This window comes from Budorcas taxicolor, chromosome 18 (assembly GCF_023091745.1).
Source record: "Budorcas taxicolor isolate Tak-1 chromosome 18, Takin1.1, whole genome shotgun sequence".
NCBI lineage: Eukaryota > Metazoa > Chordata > Mammalia > Artiodactyla > Bovidae > Budorcas > Budorcas taxicolor.
In genome coordinates this window covers 31,095,917-31,121,268 of record NC_068927.1, presented here as the reverse complement: position 1 = coordinate 31,121,268, position 25,352 = coordinate 31,095,917, and the positions used below count along the sequence as shown (strand labels likewise).

General features: G+C 39.6%; 1 protein-coding gene across 1 annotated transcript in view; it reads left to right on the top strand.

Moving 5' to 3' along the window:
• CDH8 (cadherin 8) overlaps positions 1-25,352 on the top strand; it is a 380,788-nt gene that overhangs the window by 206,045 nt on the left and 149,391 nt on the right. Inside the window, exons 4-6 of the mRNA XM_052655404.1 lie at positions 13,942-14,109; positions 17,795-17,982; positions 21,572-21,825. Coding sequence (XP_052511364.1) covers positions 13,942-14,109; positions 17,795-17,982; positions 21,572-21,825 — 610 coding nt within the window. The remainder of the gene's footprint in view (positions 1-13,941; positions 14,110-17,794; positions 17,983-21,571; positions 21,826-25,352) is intronic.

Sequence of the window (25,352 nt, the reverse complement as noted above, 5' to 3'; positions counted from 1 at the left end):
GTATCCATAAGACAGCTCACAGGATATGGCTCAGAATATTATCTATAATGCTCGAGAAAGAACTAAAGGGTCCTGACTGTGCTTAATGAGTATATTATTATTACTATTTTGTCTCCTTTACCGGTTGTCCTTTTTCTCTGCATGTTCTCAATTCTCTGATTAAAGAATTCATAATCAAAGTATTCTTTGATTAAGTTTCAGGCAAAAGGCAGGCAGTGAACATGGGGAGGCAAGGACTACGGAGTCTTGCTCCCTTTCAGTAAGAAACCCTAGAATATTTCTTTTGAGCCCATTCAAATTCCTGGTTGTTACTCTGAGAGCAGCTGGGACAAGTTCTCAGCACATGTTTGATGACCGTGGCAGCTGTTACAATTAAAGGAAGACCCTTGCCTTCCTGGCCGAAGCTTTCTCCTGGGTGTAGGTGTGCCCTTCCTCCCTGTATTAAAGCAATGGAAGCAAACTGATACCCCATGTCTCTGAAGCCTTGTGCTATGTGAATGGAAACCTTCTTCATTCATACATATAGAAATCCTACATGTAGAAATTCATATATAGAGTGATCCTCTGTTACTGAACACACAGTGACGCATGGGGCAAAAGTATGGGTTTATTAGCCCAACATGTCTTTGAAAATTTTAGTTTTAGGATTTGGCTTATTTGGAAAATTTCATTAGCAATGGCAATCACATCACCAGTGTCTGGCTTATTTTCTGTGATTTTATAGATACTTCAAGTCAAGGTTAGTGAGTTCCTGGAAGTCCCCTGAGGGAGGTCGCCGAGTTGGTTTAGTACCTCTGGGTTAGAGATTACTTAAAGAGGAAGAGTGACAAGTATCATTTGATGCTAACAGGCAAGCTTACCACGCAGAGGACTCTGAAGTCAGTCAGTGGTTAGTGATTATCTAGACCCTCCAAGGTGGCGCTAGCAGTAAAGAACCCACCTGCCAATGCAGGAGATGTAAAAGATGAGAGTTTGATCCCTGGGTCAGGAAGATGCCCAGAAGAAGGGCATGGCAGCCCGCTGTAGTAGTCTTGCCTGGAGAATCCCATGAACAAAGGAGTCTGGCAGGCTATGGACCATGGGGTGGCCAAGAGTCAGACACAACTTAGTGACTTAGCATACATGCAGATCCTCCAAAGTGTAGAAGAAAAAAGTTGATGTAACAGGAAATATAGAAAGAAATATCAGGTCTGTGACCATCTCAACCATGCTGAAGCTCATAGAATATAAATAACTTAATAAGATCACAAAAGTTTACGTGTTTTCATCTTTTAGCAGGAACTGCAATAGTTACCTAGTTGAATGGTTAAGAAAAATAAAGATAAGGTAATGGTGATAATAATTTTAATGCCTATAGGGGGAAATATCTACTCTGCCAGTCATTACACTAAGCACCCTATATGCACAGAGACTTTGCGCCTGTGTAGGGTGTGGCACAAAGGAGGCTCAATAAGATATGGAGTAGTAGTATTTTCACACTGATTGATCTTCACAATCACCCAGCAATAATGTAGAATGTGATAACTACAGCAGTGAAAGTGAAAGTCACTCAGTCATGTCCGACTCTTTGTGACTCCATGGACTATACAGTCCATGGAATTCTCCATGTGCGAATACTGCAGTGTGTAGCTTTTCCCTTCTCCAGGGGATGTTCCCAACCCAGGGCCTGAACCCAGGTCTCATGCATTGCAGATGGATTCTTTACCAGCTGAGCCCCAAGGAAAGCCCAATTATAGCAGCAGTAGTAGTAATCAGTGAATTACTATTTTATTGATGGTTAAATATTTTAGATGCATTATCTTCCTTAATAATCATTTTATAAACCCAAAAACCAATGGGTAAGTACTATCTCTAGGTAATGGAGGGAAAAACAGGGGCTCGATGATGTTAAAAAGTTACCCAGATTATTTATAACACCTGGAATTGAAAGGATCAGAAAAAAAAACCCAGTTTCCCATATCTAATCCTGGGCTCTTAAAGCACTATGTCCATGTCAGCAGGCTGTAATTAATATGACATGCTATATCTGCTTGACATCTGGGGTCAGTGAATTCCCCTGAGGCATTAGAGAAATGGGGGCCACTGAAGCATTGTGGGGTAGTATCAATGCAGTTAAAATTGGTTTTGAGTACCTGTTTTTTTCTGTGAACAATGCTGGGTGCTATTTCATATAACCTCAGGTGATGTTACTATGTCTGTTATTTGGATGAGGAGACTGAGGTTCCACGAGTTGAAAATAGTTCCTTAACTTTAGACTCGGGTTTCAATCTTGGCTCCATTTCTCAGTACGCAACTACAGAGCCTGTGCTTTATCTACTCAACAACCCCACCATTCTTGTCTGCTTAAGTCCTGAATTGCTAAGAAAAAGCATCCGATTTTTTTAGTGACTCTCACTTTGCCTTTTTAAACCACCCATACTTATTATACATATAATTAGTTATTGGAATTATGGCTTAAGGAAAGAATAGTGCCATCATGTTCTTCACAGAAATAATTTCACTTGATTGAGGAGTCCCTGAAAGTGTTTTCATTTAGGGGAAAAGAAATTTCACCTTAATTCTGAATAGGAATAATTGCAAGGATTTCAGTGTAACTCAGAATTGGCATTTTAAGTAGCATCAGTTATTGGCTAGCCAGTGTGTTGATGTTATAAATGGTGATCTGTGAGAATTATTTAATAGGGGAATCTGGGAGCTACAGAAGCGACAGCCCATACACTAATCTCAGTATGCACACTGTATATAAAAATATAGAGATGGGGTATTATTGTTAATTCACTTACAACTGTTTCATATGTTATTCCATATGGATATGGAGGGAGCCATGGCTGTGATCCACATAGTGGGGAAGTTTAAAAGATGTAGTTATTTAGTTACAAGAATATGCTGCATTATAAGAGGAAACGCACATGTAAAGAAGCAATTTGTACACATTGAGATACTGAAATGATTTTCAATGGCCTGATTTAAGGCTTTCTAGCCCACTGTTCTAGAACAGTTTCCAAACACAAATAAGAAGGGTTGTGTACTGTAGAGGTTAATGTATAAAATCTATATGGAAGAAGCTATGTCTGTCAAACAGACTCATGTTAAGATGCTATGATTGCATAAGAGGAGACTGTTGGATAAGTAGCTGACTAGCACTGTATGGAGACTTTTAATTATTTTTTTTGAAGGGAGAATGTATTATTAATAATTCATAATTAAGACTCTAGAGGCCAAAATTTGGATCCTGGCTCAGCCACAGTCTGTGACCTTGCCCATGACCTTTCTAGTTGCTGGACCACATTCAAATCCCTATTATTTATCTGTTAATGTATCTTATAATTCTGGCAAATGAACTAAGTTTTCCTATGGATTACTGTAGGAAAATTTAGCTACCATAGCTGTCCATTTCCCAGGAGAAGTAAATAACAATGCAACTTCAAAAATAGAAAAACCAAAGCATTGTTGATGAGGCATATAGATCAAAAGAATTTTTTCATGAATTCATCCTTAACTAATTCAGTTCTCGAAGTATTCCTAATATACACAGCTCATCAGCATCACATTTTTGAATAATCATGGGATTATCTGAAATATTAGAACAGTGCAGTGCAAATTTGAACTGAGACATTTAATAAATAACTAACAATGTCAATTATGAAATGGGTACAGATATAAAGAAATTATGAGAACTCCTGGCTTATTTAATTTGCAAAAACATCCACTTCGCTTGTGTTCAGGAAGTGCTATGCCCTTCCTCTGGCAAACCAGCGCCACATTAAGAAGTGACTCTGGGCAAGGTTCAGAATAGCCCTCAAGTCTCCCTGGAACCCTGAAGGCAGCAAGACTTGGGTTTTAATCTTATATTCTCCCCGACTTAGTGGCTCTGTAATCTTATAACTGTTTTTCAACATCTCTGGTCACCGATCCATGACAATTATTAATATTTGTAAAGTTGTAATATTTGTCAAAATGAATTTGGGTGCAAATCTTGTAGAGATGTCTTTGCAAAAAATATAATTTGCGTTTGTTACATGAAGGTTACTAGTGAGGCATTATCATTTTGAAGTTGGTGAGAGATGTTTTAGTACCACCGCTGAATTTAATCTATGTTTCTTAACTTTTTAAAATAACAGGTTTACTTTATTATTACCATTGAATTAATATCTAAATTTTACTTATATACATATGCATGTATATGTGTATATTTATAAAATGTAAATATATATATATGCATATGCATACCTCTGAGTGTATATATGTATATATACCCACATATACATGCATGTGAATACATTTATTGAAAATATATATTTACATATATCTCTATGTGTCTGTATCTATAGATCTATGTCTATTGCATTAAGTAAAGCATTTGACATTTTACCTCTATAATAATATCAACCTAAACTCTCATTTGGCAATTAATACCATTTTACACATGAGATTGATGAGCTGAAGGAAATTTCAGTGACCTGCCCCGAATCACATGGCTGGTAATCCTCCTAGTGAAATAAATTCTCATCTATATAAGCCCAGAGCCTATTGTCTAACAGACATAATCCTCTACTTTGTATTACAGAGTGCTGGGAAGTTTGGGGGTGAACCTCCAATTCCTTCACAAAACACGAGAAGTTACCTTCATTTATATTCTTTGCCAAATTGTTATAAGCACTTATATAAGTACAAGAATAATCATGGCATACTTTATTTTTTAAATAAAATTTGAAAATTGTTAGAAGTGTTTTGTGTTGCTACAGAATTTTTTGCAATACCTGCTTAATATTTTACGCGTTTGATCCCAACCATCTTACCCACTAAATTACTGTTTCCCATTGTTACATATTTAAATCACTTGCCTATTTATAAATACTATACATAAAAGTGAACATCTTAATCTAAAAACTTGAAGAGTTAGAAGAAAGGAAATATATAATTTCCTTGGAATACATTTTTAATTTAAAAAAATACCAGGTCAAAATATCTAAGCAAGTTTTTAATTCCTGATACATTAAACCCATTAACTTTCTATTATATTTTGCAGAAGCACCAAAAATATGTGAGAAATCATTTCTCCAAATCCAGACCATTCTGTCTACATATCTATCGATCTGCCTATCCGCCTATCACCTATCTAATTCATAAGTTATTGGTCACAAGGAGAGTGAGTAAATGCAGGTTTTTCTGAGTTGTATAGAGGATAAACACTTTTCTAATGTCTTACTTTCTCTTTTGTATATCTGTGTAGGTTTGGCATTACTGAAGTTATTGTACTAAAGCTACTGTTCTATGACAGGGTGGGCATCTATTGAAGGGTCTCTGGTTGTATACCCTTCACCCCTCATAACTGGCAGCATGTGGTACAAATTCCATAGGTAGCAGAAAATATGGGTACAGTGTATGACCCCCCCGAAAAAATAATTGATCCCTGATGAATTTGTCCCACTTAACCTCATAATTGAAAGACATTTTTTCACAGCTCGTAAGATGATAATTGCACGTTATATTGGCAAGAGTTTGGGGGAATAACAAAGCTAGTGGTTTCATAACTAGGATAATGTGTTCAACAAGTCTTATTCAAATGGCAGTTTAGCACAGCATTTTATATCAACTGCAATCTTTGAGCAGCACAATCTGGGAGACCCGCAAAGAGTGAATTACAGTAATCAGCCTTCAAAATGACAAAGGAGTTAATCAGCATCTCCGTGCCTTTCTCATGAAGCCTCTCAATCTGGTGATATCACAGAAATTATAAAAGGAAATCTTCGTGACGGGTACAAAATGCTTCTCAAATGATAACACCAAAGACAATGGAAAGGAAAAAAAAAGACTCAAGTTTTGAATTTTTGAGATGACTGAATTCTAATCAGAAGTACTCCCTGAATGATGAGACCATAAGGAACAGCTGTTTAGTACTTGGGAAGAACTTAGGCCAGGCAAGGATTTAAATTCTTCAACTTCTGCGCTAGGGAAATCTCCGTTTGATTGAATAGAGTTAAGATAAAAACTACGTCTTTTAAATACGAAAGAATCAAGCACATCAGTCTATTCACAGTAGGGTCGTGAATGCCAGCTTTAGAACAAGATGATTCCCTTTTCCATGTTAATCCTCCTGCTGGTGTTCACCTCCAATCTTGTATCTTCCCAACCCCACTCCCAGGGCCAGGTTCAAAATCTCTGTTGAATTTAATTCACAGAGAATGGACTATTCTCATTAATTGAATTTTCTGATGAGATTAGATTTTCAAAATGGAGTTCCAGGGAAGCACTTGCAGAATGTGTTAGCATTCCTATTTCTGAGTCAACTCTACAGTTAATGTGATCAAGGGTCCAGCAGGCCAGGGTATCAAATGCAGATCATTCTACTCCAAATGTCAGAGCCTCCCATTTTCAAGGGGAAGAAAACGTATTCCAGGAAGTTCTGTAATTTTTCCCAAGGGTGAACGAGTCAAGGCATCTAAGTCTAAACCCTAGAGCTATGCCTCAGCTGGAAATTTACAAAAGGCAAAGACAGAAGTTTTAACCTTTTGTATAACTCCAAGTCATATGCTGAAATTACCATGCTTAGAACAACTAAATCAATTTTCTTTTTTGTGAGGTTACTTACCAAATGCTTACATTAAGGAGTTTTACTAACAATGTGAAGCAGAAAGCATACCACTGAAGAAAACATACACTTGCCAAAATAAAAAAAATAATAATTAATTGAAAACTCTAATTTGTTGCCAATATGGTGTAATGGAAGTTTAAGCATAGTATTTAAGCTTGTGAACACATTCCTGGGCACTGAACATGCGGGAGTGGAAGTACATGGGGAGACAATGGACACTACTTTTGCTTGATCACTACTTTAAAAAAGAGGAACACAATTTATGTCTTGGGTGAAGGGAAGGAATTTAACATGACTACCATTCAAAGGTATTTAAATTTTGGCAAAAAGGGATCTCTTCTCTGCCTTCTTAACAATCACAGTTGAAAATGGATAAAAAATGCCATTTAATTAATTGAGGATTATAGTCCAGCAGCAGCCACAGGACTGGAAAATGTCAGATTTTATTCCAATCCCAAAGAAGAGCAATGGCAAAGAATGTTCATACTAGCTCACAGTTGCACTCCTCTCACATGATAGCAAAGTAATGCTCAAAATTCTCCAAGCCAGGCTTCAACAGTACGTGAACTGTGAATTTCCAGATGTTCAAGCTGGATTTAGAAAAGGCAGAGGAACCAGAGATCAAATTGCCAACAGGCGTTGGATCATAGAAAAAGCAAGAGAATTCCAGAAGACATCTACTTCTCTGCTTTATTGATTATGCCAAAACTTTGACTGTGTAGGTCACAACAAACTGTGGAAAATTCTGAAAGAGATGGGAATACCAGACCACTTTACCTGTCTCCTGAGAAATCTATATGCTGATCAAGAAGCAACAGGTAGAACTAGACATGGAACAGACTGGTTCCAAATTGGGAAAGGAGTACATCACAACTGTATATTATCATGCTGCTTATTTAACTTATATGCCCAGGACATCATGTGAAATGCCAGGCTGGATGAAGCACAAGCTAGAATCAAGATTGCCAAGAGAAATATCAGTAACCTCAGATACACAGGTGACACCACCCTTATGGCAGAAAATGAACTACTAAAGCACCTCTTGATGAAAGTGAAAGAGAAGAGTGAAAAAGCTGGCTTAAAACTCAACATTTAGAAAACTAAGATCATGGCATCTGGTCCCATCGCTTTATGGCAAATAGTTGGGGAAACAATGGAAACAGCGAGAAACTTTTTTCTTGGGCTTCAAAATCACTGCAGATAGTGACTGCAGCCTTGAAATTAAAAGATGTTTACTCCTTGGAAGAAAAGCTATGGCCAAACTAGACAGCATATTGAAAAGTAGAGATGTTACAAAGGTCCATCTAATCAAACCTATGGTTTTGCCAGTAGTCATATATGAATGTGAGAGTTGGACTATAAAGAAAGCTGAGTGCCAAAGAGTTGATGCTTTTGAACTGTGGTGTTGGAGAAGACTCTTGAGAGACTTTGGACTGCAAGGAGATCAAACCAGTCCTTCCTAAAGGAACTCAGTCCTGAATATTCATTGGATGGACTGAGGCTAAAGTTGAAACTCCAATACTTTTGCCAGCTGATGCAAAGAACTGACTCATTGGAAAGTACCCTGATGTTGGGAAAGATTGAAGACAGGAGGAGAAGGGGATCACAGAGGATGAGATGGTTAGATGGCATCTCTGACTCGATAGACATGAGTTTGAGCAAACTCCGGGAGTTGGTGATGGACAGGGAGGCCTGGTGTGCCGCAGTCCATGGTGCTGCAAATAGTCGAACATGACTGAGCAACTGAACTGAACTGTAGTCACTTTTAGTCTTCACATTTACAAATTTCTGGCTTCGCAAATGGGAGAGGAAAAGTCACTTATGACTGTATTTTTTTGTTCTGTGTTTGGCGATTTCCACAAAATATTTATTTACCTTATTTGTTTATTTGGTTGTGCTGAGTCTTAGTTGTGGCCTGTGGGATCTTTAGTTGCAGCATGCAAACTCTTTACTGAGGCACGAGGAATCTGGTTCCCTGACCAGAGATTGAACTTGGGCCTCCCTGCAATCGGAGCAGTGAGTCTTAGCAACAGGACCACCAGGGAAGACCCTGGTGATATTTAATACCAAGCAGTTTTTAAAGTATAGAAGTCCTCTCTCTTGTCCGCAAAAGAAATAGCTTAAAGCTACTAATACTTGGGAGAATATATGCACCAAAGCAAATAGTTCAGGGGAGAAGTGGTAGAAGGAACAAATGTTTATGACAGTGTGTAAGCTTCCATTGTAGAAGGTATTTTTTCTTTTAACATCTTGCTATATCTATGCACCTGGAATGATCGGCCTTTTAAATAAGAATAGAAAAAATTAAGTAACATGTGTAGATATATGCCCCAACACAAGGAGAAAAATAGAAGGACCAAAGACACCTGTGTTTTTTCTTATCCTTGTGTCTTTCTGGCCACAAAGTAGCAAGAGAAATGTTCCAGAAATTCTGTCTTGGATTTTCTAATGAGTTGCTGCTAATTGTAAGGTTGAGACTGGGGGCAGTAGGTGCAGGCAAAACAAAGCCTGTTCATTACACTGTTTGTACTGAAGCCAATTAAGTGTGTGGCAGGCCCTAAGGACACTGGAGACACTCCTTGCTTACCTTAACACATCAAGAAATCTGCTCCCAATGTCGTACAAGAAAAGAAGGTGTGCACCCATACAGTATACTAACGCATATATATGGAATTTAGAAAGATCGTAATGATAACCCTGTATGTGAGACAGCAAAAGAGACACAGATGTATAGAACAGTCTTAGGGACTCTGTGGGAGAGGGAGAGGGTGGGATGATTTGGGAGAATGGCATTGAAACATGTATAATATCATATATGAAATGAATCACCAGTCCAGGTTCAATGCATGATACTGGATGTTTGGGGCTGGTGCACTGGGATGACCCAGAGGGATGGTACGGGGAGGGAGGAGGGAGGGGGCTTCAGGATGGGGAACACAGGTACACCTGTGGTGGATTCATGTTGATGTGTGGCAAAAACAATACAATATTGTAAAGTAATTGGCCTCCAATAAAATAAATAAATTTAAATTTAAAAAAAAAGAATGTGTGAAAACTCCCAGGTGTGCAGCCTCCCAGATGGGTCATCCTGAGCAACTCACTTCACTGAATAGCTGTTCTCATGTTACAGATAAAGAAACAAACACTTGTCTTGCTGTCTCAAGGAGCAGTCCTTTGGATGGCAATTTATGATTACACTGACGTACTTTTTGGAAACATGTTTGGCACTTGGCTAAGAACAGTATCTTAACTGTATTGTTTTAGGGCCAGTACATACAAGTCGGGTGATTCAGGAGTGTTGTGTGAGGAAAGTACTGAGGAAAGTGTGGTCTGATTGAGAGCTATCAAGGGGGAGGGAGGCCGCCAAGGCCAGCAGCAGAAGGGCTAATTCCATTCCTAGATCTGAAGGGCTGAGGGAAGGAAGCTGCTCGTGGACACTAGAGTTTTGCTCTAACAACTCCCCAAGATAATCACTGCAGATGCCAAGCATGTGATTGAGGTGCTGGGTGATCTAGAACCTCAGCCTTCTCCAGTCTCCATGTCTTCCTGGGTAATGTGTGTTGGTGGAGTCCAACACGAAGCCAGCAAGTAAGTGCGTCCATCCCATAGTGGTCCCTCTCCCATGCCAAGAACAGGTGAACAGTGCTGGAGAGCAGATCTGGAAGAGCAGCTGGGGAATCTTCAGCATGCCAACCACTATCCAGGAAAGCTTTAAATAGATGTTGTTTGGTGTGTATATGTTAACCCCGATCTCCCAATTCACCCCCCTTCTTCCTCCCTGCCGTGTCCATTCATTTGTTCTCTACATCTGTGTCTCTATTTCTGTTTCACATTAAGATCATCTGTACCTTTTTTGCCTAGATTCCATATGTATGGGTTAATATATGGCGTTTTTCTCTCTCTGACTTCCTTCACTCTGTTTGACAGTCTCTAGGTCCAGACATGACTAACTAGTGAGGACCTAATGTGTAGCACAGGGAACTCTACTCAGTGCTCTGTGATGACTTAATGGGAAGGAAATCCAAAAGAGAGGAGATGTATGTATATGTGTAGCTGATTCACTTTGAAGTACAGCAGGAACTAACACAACATTGTGAAACAATTATACTCCAATAAAAGCTGAGTAAGAGAATAAATTCCGATTAGGAAGCCAAAGGGTGAAGGGAAACTACTGTTTGACAAGAACTTGTATGATTTCTCTCTTATAGTCTTAGAATCCCCTTAATGGATAGCTGATTGTTATTTCCATTTAACAGGACAGGTAATCCCAGGAGTTTACTAATTTGTTCACAGTCACAAAGCTAGTAAGTGTGAGGGTAATGTGAGAAACCGAACTTGCTTCACTTCAGTAGGAGAGAGCACTTATAAGGGACATCCAACTTGTCAATAGATGCGCATCATAGATGGTATGAAGCTGTTTACCCTGATGGTGGAGGACATCAACATTTCTGTAGTAAGTGGAAACCCAGGGAACCCTTCTTATCCCATTAAAGCAAGGCTTTATGATGCTTCACTCACATTCTGATACAACTCAAAGACACTGACCTGAGTATGCTAATATCAACAGAGCATCAAAACTATTTTAATTCCAGGTATCTGAGAGGCATCACAGTTTTTAAAAAAAAAATTATTCTCTAATGATTTATATTTTAAAATGATGAGAATAATACACACCGACCTTCTCAGTCTCTGAGCGAGTTGTAAAAATTCTTCCGCTGGAGTAACCTGAGAGGATTAATGTGTAGACCTCAATCCATCAACTTCTTTGAAAAAAGTTGCTGTTTTCCTTGAGGAAGTATATCCCTTTTCTCTGATTAGTGGAAACTATACGTCACATTCCAAAGTCCAGTGGTTGGCTTTAATTCACGATGACCTTAAACTGTGATGGTAACTAAACTTTACAAGCTACAAGTTACTCCTGTAACTATTGTGGGAGTAAAACCATTTTATTATCCTTCTTACTGGAATTGGTCCCAGACTCAGGATATTCTGAGTCATGAAAATATGCATCCATAGCAGAGTAGCCACGCTGACATCTTCTCATGCTACTGATAAGGTTTCCTTATTGTTGTTCTTACTGTCTTTTGCCTAGATGTTTATTTTCTCCTCAGGAATGCCTCACAGTGATCCAAATTGGAATGGTTGCTGTATTTCTAATTTATCTCCTTTCAATTTTTGTTCATAAACATAAACATATGAGCTATTGAATTACTAATATACTAAGACTGTGAAGAAGGCTGAGCACCAAAGAATTGATGCTTTTGAACTGTGGTGTTGGAGAAGACTCTTGAGAGTCCCTTGGACTGCAAGGAGATCCAACCAGTCCATTCTGAAGGAGATCAGCCCTGGGATTTCTTTGGAAGGAATGATGCTAAAGCTGAAACTCCAGTACTTTGGCCACCTCATGCAAAGAGTTGACTCATTGGAAAAGACTGATGCTGGGAGGGATTGGGAGCAGGAGGAGAAGGGGACGACAGAGGATGAGATGGCTGGATGGCATCACTGACTTGATGGACGTGAATCTGAGTGAACTCCGGGAGATGGTGATGGACAGGGAGGCCTGGCGTGCTGCGATTCATGGGGTCTCAAAGAGTCAGACACGACTGAGCAACTGAGCTGAACTGAAGACATGGTCAAGTCCTGAAATGAATTTTCATATTGAAAGATATTATTATGTTACTATCCTTATTTCCAAATAGGCAGGGCTGTCCAGTTGAGTGCTCCCTAAATGGGAGCCTCTGATATAAAGGTGGTTTCAAGGTCAAATAAAGTGCAGAAGAACTCACATCTTTTCCCAGAGCCTGCTCATTGCCTGAATGGATTAGATTTCCCTGGACACTATTGTTTCTCACCTGCTACTTGAATGATTCAGGGACTTGAACTTCTTGCAAACCTCTTACAGATAGATGATTTAATTAAGACCATATGAGTCCAGAAAAAAAGAATTACAACTTCAGACACCCTTACCTTGAATTGAACATGTATGATATCCCTGAGGTTAGAAGTGAGAGGCAAATTGTCTTTAATTCAGAGATTTTTTTTCACTTGGTCCTGAGAGGTAACTCATTTACTCAACAGGAATATTCTGAGCTAGTCACAAACTTTTTTTTTATCATGAGCCTTTAGCAATATGGCAGCAGGGGATCTTATGACCGAGTTAAGTAAAAGTGTAGGACACAGAAAAATAGCAATATCCATTAATATGGGAATGCCTGCATTACTCATTGTACATTAATTAATGAAGAATTATACAGCTGTGAGAAGTAATGAGTTGAGCGTCTAACCATTGACAAGATCTCAAAAATATCCATTGTGTGAAAAAACAAAGCCTCAGAACAATGACTACACTGTGGTCACATTTGTGGTTAAATGTTCATATGTACATTTGCACATTTGCGTGCATATATATGTGAAAATGTACATTTCAAAATGCTAGCAATATTTATCTATGAAAAGAGGTATGAGGGTAGGGAGAAAGCAAAATAAAGATTTTTCAAAATAACTTCAGGAGCACCTACACCGATCTTTGAATCTTTAACAAGAATATTAAAAGACTAGTGAAATATACTAAGAAGCAGAAAGATAAAACTCTGAAAATATATCAGAAAAAAAAACACTTCACATTTTAGAACTGACACTACATTATTTACATGATTCTGTGTTTACCCCCTTTTCTCTTTTCTCTATCTTCCTGTTTCTATAAAACATTTATTACTTTTACAATAGTCATGATGTAACTAAACAATTAAAATATGAATGTAGCTGAACAATGCTTGGACTTAGACACTTGCCTATATTAGTTCTGATTGGCATTTTATTCATCTGAGTTGATTCTCATAATGCATTTATTTCTTTCATCTCTCTGATGTATTTGTGAGCCTTAGAATAATTTATCTTTGACCTCGGAGCCTTCCAGCTATTTGTGTATTTACTTCTCTTGTAGGGGAATTGGAGTCTGTGATAAATTGAAGGATTCTTTCACTTCCAGGGTTTTCCTGGGTAGACGAAGCTATGTTATGATTTATACTTTAATTTGGTAGGCAAGAGCATGCCATTCAACTTACTTTCTAATGTACATTTTTATAAGTTCTTTTTTTATACATTATAAAATGTATTTTTGCAAGTAATCCACTAATGTCTATGACTACAGTCTTTTTCAGTGTTGGCATCAGAGATGCACACCAGCTAAATGTCAAAAGAAAACAGAAAAGCATCTGAGTGGGGATCTGATGCATATGCATGTGTTTCTGTATGTGTGCGTGTGTGTGTGTGTGTGTGTGTGTGATTCACACATTCATTGTTGAATGAGCTATCTGAAAGTCATTCTCCCCTTTTCTTCCCCTCAGCAATCATAAAAACTGCCCTTCCCAATATGGACAGGGAAGCCAAGGAGGAGTACCTGGTCGTTATCCAAGCCAAAGACATGGGGGGACACTCGGGGGGCCTGTCTGGCACCACAACGCTTACAGTGACCCTCACTGATGTGAACGACAATCCTCCAAAATTTGCCCAGAGTAAGTGAATTTCCTGTGTTGCATGAGCATCCCTGTATGATGTTTTCGTTTGAATCTATATTCTAATTTTCAGTGATCTGAAAAACTGATAGCAATCACTGAGTGTCTTTGACATGCAAGGTAGAATAAATCCATGTATATAGGAAACTACCCATGCTATCGTTTGAAGCCTAGATGTATCCTTACTCTAAGATTTCAAAGCATATATAAGAACATTTTTTAATATTAAACATAAAGTAAATATCACAGCTGAGTATTAGAACCAGCAAGCCTGGATGCAAAGATTTGTGCTTATTTCTCTAGTCCAGGGTATGTCCTGTGAAGAAAACTGGAGAGAATGATGGAAACGCACCTCAGGTATTGCTCTATCAATAGTCCCACTTGTTCTATAAAAGAAACTAAATCTCTAGAGCCTGAGGTGGAGAAGGCAGATATAGAGTACACTTGCTGCAAAATATATACTCCTCCTTCCAGTGCCTGGCGGGACATCAGTGATCACCGACCCTCCCAGTCCCTGTGAAAGCTGTGCTCGGCCTCCTAAACCTCTCAACAGCAAGTGAGGCAGCCACCATCAGTGAATCAGGAAGACGATCCTTATTTGCCAACTTTCCTGCACTCTCATAGAAACCTTTCCTTCTGTGCCTTTTGGCAAGGGATCTTCTATTAGAGAGATGATTTAGGAAGGGCTTTCTGACATGGAGAATCTTAAATTGAGAGAAATGAGTGATGAGTAGGAATTAGCTGGAACAAGGTGAAACCATGAAAGGGAGGATGGACATTGCAACTGGAGGAAATGGATGCCCAAAAGTCCTGTGAAGAAGGGTGTACGGCCCTGAATGAGAATTGAAAAAATTCCACTACAGCTGGAGCACAGTCTGGAGAGCTAGGTTAGGCAGGGAGTCAGTCATCCCTGGATCTGTAAGCCATTTTAAGTACCATGATCTTTATCCTAATATCGCTGCTGCTGCTAAGTCACTTCAGTCGTGTCCGACTCTGTGCGACCCCATAGATGGCAGCCCACCTGGCTCCCCTGTCCCTGGGATTCTCCAGGCATGAACATTGGAGTGGGTTGCCATTTCCTTCTCCAAGGCATGAAAGTGAAAAGTGAAAGTGAAGTCGCTCAGTCGTATCTGACTTTCTGAGACCTCATGGACTGCAGCCCACCAGGCTCTTCCTAATATCACTAGGAAGTCATTAAAATATTTTAAGTTGTAGGTTGAATAATAGGATTTCATTTTAAGGAAATCAGAGAAAATGGTGTCTGGCCTTCTTCCAGGGTCTTTTCCACACTGCAGCCAGGTAAAGGATACTAGAAATCATTCACATAAAAGGTGATGAAAGCCCTGGCAAGCAGGGTCGATCGTGTGGGAATGGAGAGAAGTGATAGATGTTTGAGGGCTAATGGTAACAACAATCTAAGGGTAGACTGCACTTTCAGTCGAGGATGCAAGTTACCCTCTTCCTGACATGAGAGATCAGCTGCCTGCCGGTGCTCTTTGCTGGGATAGGAAATACTTTAGGAAAACCATGGCTTTTGAAGAGAGAGAGAGAGAAAAGCCAGAGGAGGGAGGAGAGTGAAAGAGGGAGAGACAGAGATGGGGCTTGGAAATGACACATTTGAGGTGCTTTGTAAAAATTCTCTGCAAAAATGCCAAGGTAGAAAGAATAAGAAATACTGCATTTCATTAAGCATTTGAGAATTTCCACATCTGGCCATTCATAAATCAGACAACAATGCAACCCTTTTAAGCCGAAATGACGGAAATTAAAAACGCTGTCTCTTGCATCTTTCCCCCAATTATTTTATTCTCTTTTCAGTTGCCATTATAGTTAATACACTAGCATGCAACTCCTCTTTCTCAGAAAATTATTGTTTCAATTGCACAGTAGCCTGTGAGTTTCAAAAGTGTTTCCTGTCTTAGAAGTAATAATGATTAACTATGATCACACTGAAAGGGAGGATGAGAGTAGGAAGAATAACAGTGGATAATGAATCGTGTCACTGGCTTGATTTCTCAAAGCTTCCTGTTGCAGGGCTGGCAGTAAGGTGAGGCCCCTTGCTGTCTTATTTACCTAATAAGCACATCTCAAGGAATCATCACAAGACCTTACCTGAAATATAAAGTTGGAAGGAAATGGAATCATTACTGATTATGGGGGGAGTGGGAGACTTGTGCTTGACATGATGGTTTTTGGTACCTACCTTGGGAAAAAAACTGTTTTGTTCCCTAGTCCCATAATAGTATGATTTTAAGAGGCATTTTGATTTCATCGTTAGATAAAAGTGTGCTACTGCCATTAGAAAATTTTTCCCTCATAAGAAGTTATCCTTTTATACTGGGTACAATGAGGCCTTAGTTTATCCAAGGGACTCAATGATTGAGTTCAAACTAGACTCAGGTAATGTTCTGTAGATTTAATTTTTCCTTTCGGGTTTATGGTCCATTGAATGTTTATTTCCCCTTGTTCTCGTTACATGGGGACTACAGCTTCCTGTTTGTCTGGATTTGGATTCCCCAGAAACAGGCACTGAGACAAGAATTTGATTGTAAGTGGTTTATCTTGGAGATGATCCCAAGAAAGGCCAGTTCGGAAGTGAGAATGTGAGGGAGAGGAGGCCAGAAAGCCCATGTTCTACCACTGGAGAAACTGGAGCTTTATCCCCTTGGGGATACCCTGGCCCCCTGTAAATAAGCAAAAGGAAAGAACAAGCTTAAGATTATCCTGCCAGAGAGGTGACGGCACCAGGGATTTTATATAGTAAGTTGTGTGAGTCTTTGAGGGGTATTAATTTTCTGAGAGTTCTAGCCTGACAGGCAATGGGCAAAATGGGTTCTGAAGACCAAAGGAAACCCTCAGAAGTTGGCTGTTGGCTGGAGAACATGAGTGACTGAAGTGGTAACGGCCAGAGTTTAGGGCTTGGGGTACCAGCAGCTTCCCCTACACCAATGAAAGCGGGTGGCACCGGCGTAACAGCCAAAGTCATCTGAATAAAAAAGGGACTGATAGCACTGATTAGACACATTGTCCTGCCTCCCCCTAGGAGAAGGGATACACACTGTAGTTGTATTTTTGCCTAGAGAGTTTTGAAGGTAGGATTTTTGGTCTTCAGAGCAAGGAGGACTCTAGTAACAAGAGGAGTGTTTCATGTGTCTGAACAGCTTGCTGCAGGGCATAGCAGAAGCTTGGTAATTGGATTTTATCAAAAATGGTCTACAAGTCTGTAAATATAAAGGTAACTTCAAAAGTGACTTTCAGTGTGTTACACATTGCATCTATCTGTGCCGAAATTAGCTTAATATTTTATGTTGGGCAACAATGAATATCCCCAAGGGCAGCCAATGTGATTATACAGCAAATGGGAAAGAACATTCACACAGACTCACTAATATCCTGATATAACTCCGCTCCAAATATGTACTTGGTAAACATACGGTTGAATAAGTCCCATAACTCAGAAGAGTTTCAAAGAGAGATCGCTGCTTTTTCTGGGAACTGTTTGTCTCTGAGTCATGTAAAAGGTTGTATGTTCCACAGTGAAAATGATGTTTTTGCCTCTCCCATCACTGTGTTGGTCACATCTGTACACAGGTACCTTGAACAAGAAAGGTGCCCAATAAATATTTGCTAAATGAATGAATGAATGGAACATATGCAGTGCTCAGGGTCTCTCCTCTTTCCTAAGGTCTGTATCACTTCTCGGTACCGGAAGATGTGGTTCTTGGCACTGCCATAGGAAGGGTGAAGGCCAATGATCAGGATATTGGTGAAAATGCACAGTCGTCATATGACATCATTGACGGAGATGGAACAGCACTCTTTGAGATCACTGCTGATGCCCAGGCCCAGGATGGCATTATAAGACTGAGAAAGGTAAGCTCAGGAAGGTTTTGCTCATCTTCAAAATATTAATACCTCTTTGAAACGTGAACATTGAAGATGGTGGGGGTTGGGTAGACTTCCTGATATAATCTTAGGAGGGAAGGAGGTTTGGCTTCTTTAGCTATGAAAAAGTAAGAGTCCTGGGACCTCCCTCGTGGTCTAGTGGCTGTGATTCCATGCTCGTCATGCAGGGATCCTCAGTTAGATCCCTGGTCAGGAAACTAGATCCTACATGCTGCAATCCACACTCCACGTGCCACAGCCAAGACCAGGCATAGTTGAATAAATGAATAATAAATAATGTTGGAAGAAATAGGAAGAAAAAGTAAGAGTCCTTTTCTCACATTCTGTCTCTTGGTCCTACTTGATACTTCAGCTAAAGCTCAGTAAGCAGTGACCGGGGTGCTAGGCTGCCATCTGATCCATCGTTTCTCTCCTGTCTGTGCCTCAGTGTTTTTCCATGAGTTGCAGGAACTTGCTCAGTTCTTGTGCAGAGCCTCCAGCTATCCAGGCAGCCTTCAAGCAATAAAGGACAAAGACGTGTGGACAGTTTCCTTGGAATAAATTATCCTGAGGCAGATTGTCTGTGGCTCTTCAGAGGTTTTTCAGTGGTGGAGGAGGGGATCCTCACTAGCCCACAGGGGTGGCAAATTCAATGCCTTTTCTATAGAACTCCCCCCGGCCCCCGCCGCCATTTCTATATTCCTGCTTCTTGGAATAGTTCTAAAACATGCATTGAAGGTTCCTAGGTCTTCATTGCAATCTCTGCTTTTAGGGAAACTCAAAGACAGACAAACTAGTCAGCCTGTTATTCTGGCTCATTCTGGCCCTGAAGGGACAGGGCCCACCCTGCTAACATAAGATACTCCAAGTTGTGATCAAATGTCCAAGCAATGAGGTCAGTGAAGCTCAGCTTTGTTTTATTCCTGGGTATGGGGCTGAACTTCTCAGGTGGTGTTGGTGGTCAAGAACCCGCCTGCCAATGTAGGAGACGTAAGAGACATGGGTTTGATCCCTGGGTTCGGAAGATCCCCTGGAGGAGGGCATGGCAACCCACTCCGCTATTCTTGCCTGGAGAATCCCATGGATAGAGGAGCCTGGTGGGCTACATCCATAGGGTCACAAAGAGTCAAACAGGACTGAAGCGACTTAGCATGCACTCACCTGGGGCTACGACTGAAAAAAGAAATATCTCCACAAATAGTACAAAAAATATATGCAATCTGTGATTGCTTTTGCTCACAAACATTTGTGTGTGTGTATGTACATATGGTAAATATGAAAAATTCTGTACATTTTCCATATTTATTTCTCATCATGATAAATTTATTTTAAAAAAATGTGCAGAGCACAGTTCAGTATTTTATGGACATGGGCATTTGCAAAGGAAAATGCCCCTTTATCCTCATAATGAGTATTCTGCTCAATATTGTACAGCATGTTTGTTGTGAAGTAGTAGAAATTAATTTTAAAACATTTGCTGATTCATGAATTGGAAGACGTATGATCAGTTACGCTGTCGGGAGCCAGTAGTTCTGCCCTCTGTCTTGATCAGCAATATATTGACATGACTCCGAGCTTACTATCTGACTCTCTCTCTCATGTTACATAGGGATCTGCTCCCCATGGTCATGCTCCTGAAATCCCTCATTGGGGAGGTCTTGACAATGAGAACCAGGAGTTTTCTGGATATACTCTAAACTACAACATCAATTTTAAAAATTTTGAGGAAAAAATTGGTCACATCTATTTTAACTCTCCTGAGCAATGCTTCATTTTGACCTGGATGAAGCTCAGTAGTAAAAGTTGCAAAGTATTTAAAAACTCATGTTTGAAATAGAGTACAGTATAATTATACTTGAGTCAATTATTGAATAACCCAGGGCCACATTTTCCTTGGTTAATGATTCCTAATGTCATTTTTATTGTTATTATTAACTGCTATTCTCTGTTACCATAAGGTGCTTTTATAAACTGAAGTAATTAGCCATTTGCTGTATTTTTATTCACCACTATTCATAAACTTGGAAACATATTCTACACATCTCAACACCAAGAAACACATGAATTTTATTCTGGAAAATGATGTACGGAGTCATTTTCCCACAATGCTTGGACCCTCTTTTTGGTCTGATAAAGTCCTAAGGACACCAGAATGTGTTCAGGTTGGGCTAAGAATTTAGCAGAGCATAATATGTTTTATTCAATGGCATTTGTGAAGAATTTGAAATTACGTAATTGTTACAGTTGGGGCTGTTGGAAAATTGTGAAAATGCTAATGTTGAATTGTGTATTCATGGGTATGTATATATATGTGCTTAGAAATTTCAGAATGGGCAGGATTGAGTATCTGCTTTATTAGAAAATATCTCTCAAGAAAAGTCCAGTCCAATTAGAAAAAAATTCAAATATAAAAATTAACACTATATACCTATATATATATAAGCTTGTAGGAGAGTTCTGAAAGAGTTCAGTAATGCTGGCTGTGATCAGGCTTCTTCTTTAAAAAAAAAAAATGTGCATCGCAGATGTAAAGTTCAATTTCTTATAAGAAATTGCAATGCAAGCCTAAATTATCTTTTTGAACCTTGACAGAAATACATCCTTGACATCTGAAGTATTATGCCCTGCTTGAGAGAATTGGACAGTGAGGATTCTGACACAGATGGGCTTTGGGTTGTTAAGGGGCCTGTGTTCTTTTACCTTCCTCTATTTACTTAGATCATTAAGTCTTTGGGGCTTTTAAGACAGGAAGAATGAATAGGTCAGAAATATTTTCAATAATGGTGCAATGAGGTAATCTCGCATTGCTTTTAAGTGGTTCGTAGAAGACACAGTAAGTCCTAGCTAATCTATATATCTACTCGTCTCCCTCTTCCTTCCCTTAAATATAAAAACAGGTAGATATGCATCTGCATACATCTTTCTATGCCCACCTGCTTCACAGCATGGAACCCATAATAGAGACCTTCTAAGAATGCCCTAAAAAAGAATAAACTTCATTTTAGCCATGATCAGCAAAGCAGTGATGCTCAAGAAGTGAAATAAGAAAACACTCCTTGTTGGGATTAGTGCTAAATTATGCTTTATAATGTCTCCATGGACTAAACAATGATTATTTCTTGTTCTTTACATTTCACACACTGTTGCAGAAATGATAAAAATATTCTTCCCAGATAGAGATTGTGTTCGATGCTGCCTTATCTCCGACCAGCAGAGGCCCGATTAACTGACTGATTGGTATGCAGGTCACGCCATCACTAGTAAAATTTTATTATGACTCTGAAGTGAAATTTTGATGGCACGATTCATGACTGTGAATATTTTGTGAATTCCAAGTGAAATGAGCAAAACAAAACAAAACAGTAGGAGATTAGATTCACTGAGCTTGTATAATAAACAGATATCAATAAATGCCTGTAAAATTTACAGGTTGGATATGGGGGATAGGAGAGTGATCCCATTAAGACTCACAAATGGGCTTAAATGCACATAACGATCATCCATCAGTGTTCTACTCATTTGTTCTCGCGGCTGTGGTCATTAGTGAGAAACATTCATCTTTGTCATTTCTTAACAGCCTCTGGATTTTGAGACCAAAAAATCCTATACACTGAAGGTAGAGGCAGCCAATGTCCACACTGACCCGCGTTTCAGCGGCAGGGGCCCCTTTAAAGACACGGCGACGGTCAAAATTGTCGTCGAAGATGCTGATGAGCCTCCCGTCTTCTCTTCACCGACTTACCTCCTGGAAGTGCATGAAAACGCTGCTCTCAACTCCGTGATTGGGCAGGTGACCGCTCGTGACCCTGACATCACCTCCAGTCCGATAAGGTATTTCTCCTTTAAAAGGAAGATTCGCTACGACCTGAGACAAGCAAATCAGTACAAAATGTAATTATGTATGCAGTCCATGTGGCTGCCTTTGAGACACTGCTCACATGGCCAAGGGATTTTAGTCAACATGCACCACGCTTGTGTCTATGGGTGTGTTGCACACACACATTACATATAGCTGGGAACAGCTATATATAATGCTCAGAGCCAGAAATGCTAAGATGAAGAAACCTGTTTGGCTTTCAGAGAGCACAGTGAAAAGGCCAGATCACATGTATTTTGCAGTGCTTTTCGGTGGATCCTTTATATTACATTGTTTTTGCTTGTTGTGCATTTGTTTTCTAGAATCAGAAAAGTTTTGCTATTTTTTTCTTTCTCCTTTGACAATCACATGGATTATGTATAAAAATTTAGAGGCTTAAGGTATTGTCTTCGACTATTAAGAGACCCCCATCTTATCTCTGTATTTGGGTTTGAAATTATCTTTTTATTACTAGATGGGCATTTCTGATCGGTCAGCATATCTGCATGGGTGCCTTTTAGACCAAAATCTTTCTCTGCTATTTCAAAAGTACCCTTTGTTTATACTTTCCCTGCTCAAAAATTTTCCCAAGGTAAGACATATAACCCTTTATTAAGGTTTTTGTTCTTTTTTTCCTAGAAATGAGGCTCAGTTCTGGGGTTTTAATGTTGTTGTTGAACTGTGTACATCTTTTCTCTTTTGCCAGTCACCCAAATGACGGTGCAGATGCTCAAGCTAAATAGCTTTCTTCTGAAAGAACACTGAAAATCTATAACTTGTCCACTTGTCTCTAAGGGTGAAGTGTTGGTTAACGATGTGTTTGAGTGTGGATTTCAAATATTTTCTGGGAAATGTTTGTTGAAAAAGAGAGAGAAAACTATATAGAAGAATACAGTTTTAAAGAACTGTCCAGTTAATTTATGAGTTAGATGTCAGCTTATATGCAAGTCATTCAGCTTCTAAATTACGGGGACTTAGGCAGATATGTTTCTAATTACTTTATTCAGAGAAACTCTAGATAGACAAATGGCTTTCTGAGAGCTATGTTTATTCAATTCTTGTTCCCGTATTAAACTCCCGATACTCCTGAGGGTGCTGAAACTCTGAGGCTGGAGGTAAAACACATCGGCATAGTCAGTGCCCCAAATAATTTGTGTCTGGGCCAAAAAGAATTCTTTTCCGATCCAGAAAAGTTGTTTTTAGCACAAGCCATTTTGAAATTCAGGATTAGAGTGTATCTCATAAGGATACTAAAAAAATGCTTTCTTCAAAAAGAGCAACCTCTAAGAAGGTAAAACTCCATGTGGGGAACTAAGGAATGGTCAGTTGCCTATTCTCTGTTCTAAAGGAACTCAACATGCTGTAGGCACACGGAATCCTCCCTATTTGCTAAGAGAACCGTACCTCTAAAAGGGACAAGGGAAGAAAGAATCCAGAAAAATAAGTTTACATGGATGTCCATTTTCTGACTAAACGGTGAAGTTGTCAAATCACTTTATGCTGAAGTTCTAATATAAATAGAGGCAATGATACTTGTTGAGGAAATGAATCTGCCCCGTTTTCAACTGTTACCCCTTTTCTTCTGAAGGAACACAGAACAGAGCAGTTACCACTTCCTTCACATCTTTAAGCGTTTAAGAGACAGAATAATGGCAAGGGTAAGCAAGATTGAACCAACCGAGACCAGGGGCCAGCTTAGCACTTGATTTGTCAAGATTTCTACTCCTGTCACAAAGGCCCCATAGGGGGCCAGGAGCGAGCCGAGCTGAGGACCCTCAGGGAAATTGGGGGTTCAGATATCAGAGGAGTCCCGGGTACACCCCAGACATGGAATCTGGAGTACCAGCAGGAACAAACTGCCTGTGCTGAGACATGTTCTTCATCAGCTAGAGATGAAGTTTGAGGAACTTATGGTACTGAAGTAATACTAACCTTAAATGGGCAGAAATGGGTAAAAATCTAGGTTCAGAGCTCCCACGTTTTGTAATCCATCTTTTTACTTATGTAAACATGGATAATTTTGGAATCATTCCAGTTCACAAGGAATCCAGTGACTATTATCATTGCAGCTGATTGTTACGGCTGTTGCTGTTGTTTCTTATTACCGTCACTGGCATAAAAGGCAGGTGTATGAGAAGCTTGAGGCTGCTTAGCAACAACTGCCCAATTTGGAAGCATTTCATTTCCAGGCAAACTAAAGGGGGCTTGGGGCCGTGCTCCCAGGAAGAGATGGACAGATGAAGTGCCATTTGATGACACAGGCATATCTGTAGCTCTGGTAGGTGGCAGGCAAGTGCTATTAACAGTTCCTTTGGCATAAGTGCCTGTGTATGTGCAAATTCGCTTCAGCCATGTCAAACTCCTTGCAATCCCATGGACCATACGCACCAGGCTCCTCTCTCCATGGGATTCTTTAGGCAAGAATTCTGGAGTGGGTTGCCACTTCTTTCTCCAGGGGATCTTCCCAACCAAGGGACTGGACCCACGTCTCTTAAGTCTCCTGCATTGGTAGGCAGGTTCTCTAATACCAGCGCCACCTGGGAAGCCCAGATGGCATATATGGCCCCACCCAAAGAAGGGGTGAGCAGTGTTTCAAATCATTTCCAGCAGGGCTTTAATGGATTATTCAGAAAGAACGCCCCACATGGTTCTGATTGACGATGCGTTGGCTCCATGCGCTAAGAATGTAAGAATCACCAACTGCCTTTTTTCAGTATCTGTTCTGCATTTTTGCAGTTATCCCCCCTCCCACCCTAGTCCCCCAGTTGGGTTGTGGAGAGCAGCTTTCCTCTTTCTAGGCACAATTGATTAGTTTGTGTAGAAAATTAAATTTCCTGATTAGCCAGAGCAGTGCAGAGTTCCTTAGAATCATTTAACCCTTTAAAACAGGACTAGAGGACACATATTCAGGGAATTATCAAGTAACAAATAGTAAAGCATGGTTGTCTCTTTAGGACTGTTGTATTTTATATCCTAACAAGACTGTATCCATCTTTTAGGGGAATGTTTACTTTGCTATCCAGCAAGGAATAGGCATTTATTGTGGCATTTGCCATGTTAAAACATGTAGTCATTAATTGGCTGGTCAATTTCCTCTATGACTCTGCTTCTTTTGAGAGCTCACTGTCAGGCTAAAAATATCAATGTATTTAAAAATTCTTATAACTAAACATGTATCTACGTCTATAAACATGTCTGTATTTATATCTATGTTTGTATAATCACAGGGCAAACAAACAGTGACACAAAGACAAAACACAAAGGCAAAGTGACAAAAAAGGCAAAATCTCCCTTCCGGGAAAATTAATTAAGCATGTGCTACTTTCTTCATTAGCATGTGCATCTCAGTAATATAGAATATAGTTGTGTAAATTATTTAAAAGATGCCATGTCTTGAACAGACTGTTTCAAACCCTGTCACTGCTAGTTCCCAGACAGATAGCTGGTCTCCGGAATTCTCTTTGAGACTCAGCTTCTTCCTTGGTATTCTGGGATAATATCA